Raw genomic sequence first — 8,679 nt, forward strand, 5'->3', positions numbered from 1 at the left:
CTGGAGAAGCTCAATATCAGCTGTGAGAACTAGGCCAGGAGCTGATTGTGGAACAGACCACCAACTACTCATATGCAAGTTCAAGCTGAAGCTGAGGAAAATTACTCCAATATCTAGTATGTCAATATTTATACATACCATATACCCTATCTAAACAAGCTTGGAAGGAGGAATGGCATCCACTTTCGTAATAGCTTGCCTCCGGGAACCCTATGAACCTGGAACGAGGATGAAAGACAGCCAAGCATTGAGGACTCTCCTTCATAGGGTCGCTATGAGTCACCTGCGACTTGACAGCACTTAATAACATCAACATAGAGAGAGAGATCAGCTGGCCCAGTGGACAGAAAGTGGTGCTACCAAGCCAAAGGTGGGTGACTTTTAATCTGCGTCCATTGGGCCAGTCTTTCATTGTTTTTGTTCAGACATTCCTCTGGGTCATATAGCCCTGGTGTACAAGTGGCCATACAGCGGTAACTTGTGGTTGCTGTGAGGATGAACACTGTGACACTGATGTGTCAGATGCGTTAATGGTTGTTTACCCAGTGTGGACAGAGAGTGGGGTGGAGCTCCGTGATTAAAACAAGCTTGGAAGGAGGAGTGGCATCCACTTCCCTAATAGCTGCCTCCAGAAACCCTATGAACCTGGAGAGAGGATGAAAGACATCAAGCGTTGAGGACTCTTCTTCACAGGATCGCTATGAGTCGTCTGCAACTCGAGGGTACTTAACAAGAACAACAACAACAACAACAACAACATACCTTTCTTAACAATGTCCAATTTTCCTACATTCATGCCTCTCACATTCCATATCCCAATCACTAGTGTCTGCTTACAATTGTTCCTCCTCCTTTGTGAACACTAATGAATGAAGGCTAGAAGAGTTGTGGGAAGATATAAAGACTATCATCCAGGAAGAATGCAAAAGGTCAGTATAAAGACAGAGGAGGAAGAAAAGACCAAGATGGATATGAAATGAGACTCTGAATATTGCACTAGAGTACCAAGTAGTCAAAGCAAAGGCAAGAAACCAAGAAATTAAGGAGCTGAATACAAGATTTCAAAGGACAGCACTGGAAGACACAGTAAAGTATTATAATGAAATGTGCAGAGCTGGAGTCAGAAAATCAAAAGAGCTGAACTCGCCTGGAATTTCTTAAGCTAAAGGAACTGAAGAACAAATTCAAACCTAGAGTTGCTGTAATCAAGGGTGCTTTGGTCAGAATATTAAATGATCCAGGAAGCACTAAAAGAAGATGGAAGGAGTATAGAGTCACTGTACCAAAAGGACTTGGCTAACACAGAAAAATTTCATTAAACAACATATAAGCAAGAGCCTGTGGTGATGAAGGAAGAAGTTCAAGCTGCTCTGAAAGAATTGCCCAAAAACAAGGAACCAGGAATTGATGGCATACTAATTGACATATTCCAAGAAACAGAGGCTACCCTGGATGTGCTCATCAAGCTGTGTCAAGAAATCTGGAGGACAATCACTTGTCCAACTCACTGGAAGAGATCCATATTTGTTCCCATTCCAACGAAAGGTGACCCAATAGAGTGTGGAAATTATCAAGCATCATTAATATCATATGCAAGCAAGATTCTGCTGAAAATTATCTAAAAATGACTGGATCAGCATATCAACAAAGAACTATCAGATGTGCAGGCTAGGCTTAGAAGAGGCCATAGTTTGGGATATTATAGCTAATTACTAATGCAAAGGCATTTGTGTGGATAACAACAAACTGTGGCTAACTCTGAGAAGAATGGGAATCCAAGGGGAGCTCTGGTGGCCTAGTGGCAAGAAGCTGCACTGCAATCCAAGAGATTCACAGTTCAAATCCACCAGATGCTCTGCCGGGAAAGGAGGGTCAATCTCCTCCTGTACCAGTCAGATCTGATGTGACGGTGCGCGCGCATAAAAATAATAAAATAAAAATTTTTTAAAAAAAGAATGGGAATCCCAGAACACTTGATTGTGCTTATGCAAAACCTATATTTGATCAGGAGGCAGTCATCAGACCAGAGCAAGGAAGCACTAAATGGTTCAAAATCAGGAAGTGTGTATGCCAGGGATGTGTCCTATCTCCATACCTTTTTAATCTATATGCAGAACATATCATCTGGGAGGCCAGACTCTATGAAAAGTGTAACATGAGGAAGACTCATCAACAACCTCCATTATGCAGATGATACAACCTTGCTTGTCAAAAGTAGGGAGGACCTCAAGCACTTGCTGCAGAGGGTCAAGGACTATAGTCTTCAATATAGATTGAAGCTTAAGAAAACAAAGATTCTCATCACTGGGCCAATTGGCAGCATCATGATAGATGGTGAAGAGATTGAGATTGTTAACAGCATCAGTTTGCTTGGCTCCACAATCAACACTCTTGGTACCAGCTGCCAAGAAATCAAAAGACAAATTGCATTGGGCAAGACTGCTGTCAAGGACTTCTACAGAATTCTGAACAGTAACGGTATCAGTCTAGAGATTAAGGGGCACCTGATCCGGGCCATGGTCTTCAAAATTACTTGCTATGCATTAGAAAGCTGGATAATAACTAGGGATGATAGAAGAAAAATTGATGCCTTTTAGTTGTGATGTTAGAGAAGAGTACCGAATACCATGGACTGCTAAGAGAAAAACAGGTTTATCCAAGAAAGGGTGAAACCAGGCTGCTCCTTGGAGGCAAGGATTCTGAGGCTTCATCTGACATACTTTGAGTATGTTGCAGGATGGACCAGTCCCTGGAGAAGGACATCATGTTTGGTGGAAGGACAGCACAGGAGAAGAAAACCCTCGATGAGATGGATTGTCTCAGTGACTGGGGTAATGGGGTTAGGTGTGTCAGAGACAATAAGGTTGGCACAGGATAGAGCAGGGTTCAGAGCTGCTGTACATAGGGTTGCTATGAGTAGCAAGCAACTCAATGGCCCATAACAACAACAATAATAAAACAGAGTGAAAATTGTTGAACAATATTATTAACATCACACATAAAAATATTGCAGAAGATTATTAAAAAATCATTGAAGTGGCTTTTGGCATTTCCAAAGTGTGAATGATTGTGGCTAGATCGCCATCGTTGAACCTCATCCTTCCCACCTCCTTGGCTCTTCCTCCAAAAGCTCTGAATAAAATAGTTTGATCTCAAAAAAAGAAAAAAAAATCAGTGAAGTGGTAAATCATCAGAGAATTGCCGGAAATTTGGGCTGGATTCAGAAGAGGGTATAGAACGAGGGATGTCATTGCTGATGTTGCACGGATCTTGGCTGAAAGTAGAGAATACTAGAAAGATGTTTACTTGCTTTTAATTGATTATGCCAAAACATTCGACTATGCAGCTCATAATGAGTTGTAAATAATTTGAAGAATAAGTGTTTCAGAATTCTTAATTATGTTCATGTGAAACCTATACATAGACCAAGGAACAGTTGTTTGAACAGAAAAAGAGAATACTATATAGTTGGGTTTTTTGTTTGTTTTTTTGTTTTATTTTGGTTTTGGTAAAATGATCTCATACACCTTACTCCTCAATGTTTGTCTTCTATTTGTCTCAACTAGTTTTCACAGAATACTATATGGTTTAAAATCAAGAAAGACGTCCATCAGAACTTTATCCCATCTTAATGTCTATTCAAACAAGGACAAACAAGAAGCTAGACTATAGGAAAAAGAATATGGCCACAGGATTGAGGAGGACTCAACAACCTACATTATGCAAATTATACCTTACTTGCAGAAAGTTAAGAGGACTTGAAATACTTACTGATGATTAAGACTATAATCTTCTACTTGAATTATGCTTCAAAATTACAAAAACCAAAACCTCATCACTGAACCAATAAGCAACATCACAACAGAAGTAGAAAAGAATGAAGTTGTTAATGACATCAGTCCATTTGGATCTACAATCAATACCTAAGGCAGCAGCAGTTAAGAGTTCAGTGGTGATTAATTTTATAAAACATCATGAATGGGAGTGATTGTATGAAACATAATGTGAATGAAGTACAATGTGAAATGCAATGTTGTAAGCAAAGCAATATAAAATTTTTTTTTATAAATGGTAACAATAGAAAAAAAGATATACTGATTGCATTGGGTAAATCAAAGACCTCTTTCAAGTGCTAAAGAGCAATGATATTAGTTTAAGGACTAAAGTGTGCCTGATATTTCTCATTGTTTCATATGCATGTGAAAGTAAGACAAGGAACCAGAAAGATCCAAAGAACCAATGCCTTTGAATTGTGGTACTTATAAAGAGTATTGAACATTCCATGGACTGCCAAAAGAGCAAACCAATCTATCTTGGAGAAGTGCAACCAAGATGAAATTAGCGTGCTCTTTAGAGGTGAGAACGGTGAAACTTCAAGAGTCACAATTCTAAGTCGGTTGCAACTCAATGGCGCATAGCAACACTGCCATAGCTACTCACGTAAACTTTAGAACACAAACAATAATCCATAGTGTTCACAGATGCACACAAATAAAGACATAGATGGAACACATGTTACATAATTTACAGTGTATACCAACTAATGTTATCATTTAATGTTATTACTGACCTGGAAGAATTATTAAAACTAGAGCAGTGGTTCCCAAATTTTCTATGAATTGGAATTAGTTGGGAACTTTGAAACAATACTGATGTTTAGCTTCCATCACCAAAACCAAACTCAAACCAACTGCCATCAAGCTGATTCTAACTCATAAAGACCCGACATTGGGTCTCTAAGGCTATAAATCTTTACAAGAGATTTATTCCTCTTTCTTCCTAAGAGCTACTGGAAGATTCAAAACCACTGGCTTTTCTATTAGCAGAAAGGCATTTACATAACATACTTCACCAACAAGGCTCCTTATTTGATAGCTATTCAAATAAATGCACATAGCGCATTATTTAAATATGAGAAACAGGTTATATAGTTGAGCAAGCACCCATTTGTATTCTAAAAAAAGTTTGTTAAAGCATTCACTTGGTAAAAATAGTATTATGAAGAAATGGAGAGAATAATAAAGAATCAAGACAATCAGAGTGGTCGATTACAAATTCCTATGGACTTCTCACCTAAAAGAGGTCGCCTGGTAATTTAACACATATCTAAGCAAAAACTGTTAACACTCAATTTTTTTTACCTTAACATGGCTTTACTGGAACAGACAAGGGCAGGATAAAAATAGTAAAACATGATAACATAAAACATCCTAGAGTATATTAGGAATATTAGCTGTGGATTGACTGAGATGCAGTGATGTAAGTCCAGTGAACGTTTTTTCGAGTAATAAACACAAAAGCAGATGTGCAAATTTTAGCAGCCCATAAAGTCGTTGACTTTTTTTCACTTTATGTATTTTGTTGGAACATGTAAGATATTTTTAAAGATAATAGGTGAAGCATATTCTGCCCAAATCACGCTCTGGGATGATTAAGCTATTTTGAAATTGTTTATTCAGCACTTGGCAAAACGTCAATACTGGCACAAACTTTCAATAATTTTCATTGTTCATTTTTAAAAAAATCTCAATTTATACCAGTACGTACAAAGCAAGTTAGATGCCTCAGACGATTATCCAGTTTAAGCAGCGGAGATTAAAAAAAATCTCAGGACAAAACTGGAGCTTTAACGTTGTTTTCTATTTCACTTAACTCCGAGACCAATTGTGTTAACCAGTCTCTGCTGCAGCATAAAACCAATAGCCAAGCCTAAGTACAGTGATACTGACAATTATAAACTCTCTTACCAACGTGACAAACACCGGGCCAAGCTTTCAAAAGCAGAAGCCGCAATTCACCGGAAGGAAGATGAAAGGGTGTCGAATATCTCGTTGCCTTTCCAATCGTGGTAGATCTGTTTCCCGTAATGACAGAGAAAAGGACCAAGCATCGCAAAAGATCCCTGCCCGGGCAGAAACTGTAAGATCCAGAAAGGGACCAGCCAAAGAGTGGACAGTAAGTAAGAGCCGCAAACCCGTTTGACAGCTCAGACAGCGCGCGCGCGCTTGGCGAGGGGCAGTTAACGCGCCTGCGCGTTGTGGCTCTTCCGTCTCCCGCTCCACCTACCGCGGGGGCAACCGTCACAAGGCTGCCGCCACTTCCGCGCGCGCGTGCGCAGTGGCGGGCCGAGCGCGTGCGCACCGCCGGCTCCTTCCTGGCTCGAGCTCCAGCTGCTCACGCTCCTCCCCCCTCCCCCCTCCCGCTCCCCATCCCCCAGTACCGCGCGGCCCGGTACCAGCTCGTGGTCCCGCCAAGGGAGCGGTCCGTGCCTCGTGCTCCCGGGACGGCCGCGTTGTGCGTTGGTGGCGCGTGGTGCTAGCCATGGAAGTGGATCAAGTGAACGCGCTGTGCGAGCAGCTGGTGAAAGCGGTGACGGTCATGATGGACCCCAGCTCCACCCAGCGCTACCGGCTGGAAGCCCTCAAGGTAGCCGGGATCCTGGCACCCCCGGGCCTAGTCGGAGATCCTCCTCCGCCCCCAGCTCCCTGGGCCTCTCTCTCCCTTCTCTGGCAGCCTTCTGTGCTTCTCCCACCCCCGCCTTCTCCGCTCGCTGCTCCTGTTCTTCGCCCGGGACTCGCCAGTCCCTGGCGGGTTCACACCTCTCCGCCACTTCCCACTTTTTCTCCTCTCCCTTTTCTCCACTTCTATTCACTTTGAGTCCTTTCCACGGACCCTTCTGTCTGCTCCTCGCCCCGCCAGGCAGGCTGCTTTCCACTGCACACCACCACCTTCCCATGGCGCACGTGTTGATCCCGCCCCAAACACCGATCTCATTCTTTGCTGTCTTTGGTGCACCAGATGTAGCCTTTTGCCCATCCGCCCTCGCGACCCGTGCTAATCGAACCCCAGCTCTCCGTGGACATCTTTACTTGCTTTAGTAGCTTCTCAACTAACCCTCTTCATCGTCTTGGACATTTTTGGACAAATTATTACACACAGGCGCACACACCCCCCTTTTTTTTAGTGCGTGGTATTAGACTAGTTTGCACGAAGATGAACTTCTACCACTTACTTTGCATTTTAACGAGGGCGCTTTGGTTTCCTGAAAAGTTTTCTAAAGTCTTGTGTGCTCCAGTCCTCCTGGGACTGAGTGATTTGTTACAATTGCGAGATCCTGGTACAAATGAGGATGCTAATTGAAAAACTATTCCCTGTCAAAGTTTATGAGGTCTAAAAAAATTACTTTCAGTAGTATGTGTTGTAATATTTTAAGTAATGCATCTTCGTAAGATAACATCACTTAAAAGGAACTTTAGATGATTGTATACCACAGAGTTTGAAATAAAAAAATATGGATCATCCGGGGTTTTTTTTTTAATTTATTTTATTTTGGAGTATCTAAAATGGAAAAATAGAGATAATATTGTTAATGACCCTAATTTTACCCAACACCTAAATAATTTTAAGTTGTTAAAATCTAGCACATCTTACAGGTTTTCATCTCTTTTCCGTCGTTTACGAAAAAAATTAGGCTAAGGCCTTGTGTAGGGGGGAAAGTCAGTAATCACTGCACTTGCAAAATAGCCCAAAGTCGTTTATTTCAGCCCAAGGTGTAGAAGTGAAAAGAGTAAGAGAAGGGGAATTGACACTGTCAGTAGTACAACTCCACCTGACAATCAGAATGGCTACATCCTTTGAGAACATTTATACAGGTTACAATTTAAAGTTTCCTTTCACATGTAAGTGCTTAAGAAGGGAATACTCTTACACTTGTTTACAAGTTCGCTTTGCTTTGAGAGGCTGCTATCAGACACAAGATGTTGACAGGAAGGAGGAACAAAACCCAAAAGGTGTTCTTCAGGATATTCTTTTTTTTTTTTTTAATTTTGTGTATGTGTACCGTCAAATCAGATCTGACTGGTACAGGAGGATATTGCGCCTCCTTCTCCGGCAGAGCGTCTGGTGGATTCGAACCGTGTTCCTCTGGGATTGCAGTTCAGTTTCTTGCCACTAGGCCACCAGAGCTCCCCTCTTCAGGATATTCTTAGAATTTTTTTTATTATTATTATTATTATCCTATTAACTATTTTAATTGTAGTTTTAACCAAAGTTAGAGAGAAAAGTTGCATTTTCATTCATTGTTGCACATTTTCCTCCCTTTACCCTCCCTCAGTTCACTTACTTTCTTTTTTTGAGCCTTCATTGTTAAGCTTTTTCCTCCCCCTCTCCCCCTCCTATTATTAATTAATGAGTGAGGCAAACTGAGAGACAGGTGATTTCCTTTAGCCCAGGTCAGTGGGAGGGAGCTCTGTTGCCCCCAGTGGGTAAGAATTTATGCTGCCAACCCAAAGGTAGGCTGTTCTAATCCACCAAAGGAGAAAGTTAGTCTCCTCTGCCATCCATTTAAAGCCTCTGAAAACCCACTGGAGGGTCAAAATAATGAGTCTGTTGCAAATTGACAGCGAGGGTAGAGAAAGTAGAGGATGAAAGTAGTAGATGAAGTACCTTAGGCTTGTGTCCTTTTGTTTTTCTGGGGTGGCTTTTAGTGAAGATGCCAAGGCTATATGTCATAGTAAGAGAACTTCTAGGGAGATGAGTGTGTGAAATTCAGAAAGTGTTGAGGTCCTGCAGACTAAAGTTGTGAATTGGCATTAGGAAACCCCCCATTTTCTTTTTTTTAATTTTATTTTTTTATTATTAATTTAAATGAAAATTTACAGAGACTTTGGATTTCCTTTC

The 8,679-nt window shown here is 41.3% G+C and overlaps 1 protein-coding gene across 1 annotated transcript in view; it reads left to right on the forward strand.

Moving 5' to 3' along the window:
* Nucleotides 1-6,258: 6,258 nt before the first annotated feature.
* Nucleotides 6,259-8,679, forward strand: part of XPO5 (exportin 5) — an 85,936-nt gene continuing 83,515 nt past the window's right edge. Inside the window, exon 1 of the mRNA XM_006882138.1 lies at nucleotides 6,259-6,426. Coding sequence (XP_006882200.1) covers nucleotides 6,322-6,426 — 105 coding nt within the window. The 5' untranslated portion in view covers nucleotides 6,259-6,321. The remainder of the gene's footprint in view (nucleotides 6,427-8,679) is intronic.

This window comes from Elephantulus edwardii, unplaced genomic scaffold (assembly GCF_000299155.1).
Source record: "Elephantulus edwardii isolate Elephantulus edwardi_28Jun2011 unplaced genomic scaffold, EleEdw1.0 scaffold00017, whole genome shotgun sequence".
NCBI classification, from domain to species: Eukaryota; Metazoa; Chordata; class Mammalia; order Macroscelidea; family Macroscelididae; genus Elephantulus; species Elephantulus edwardii.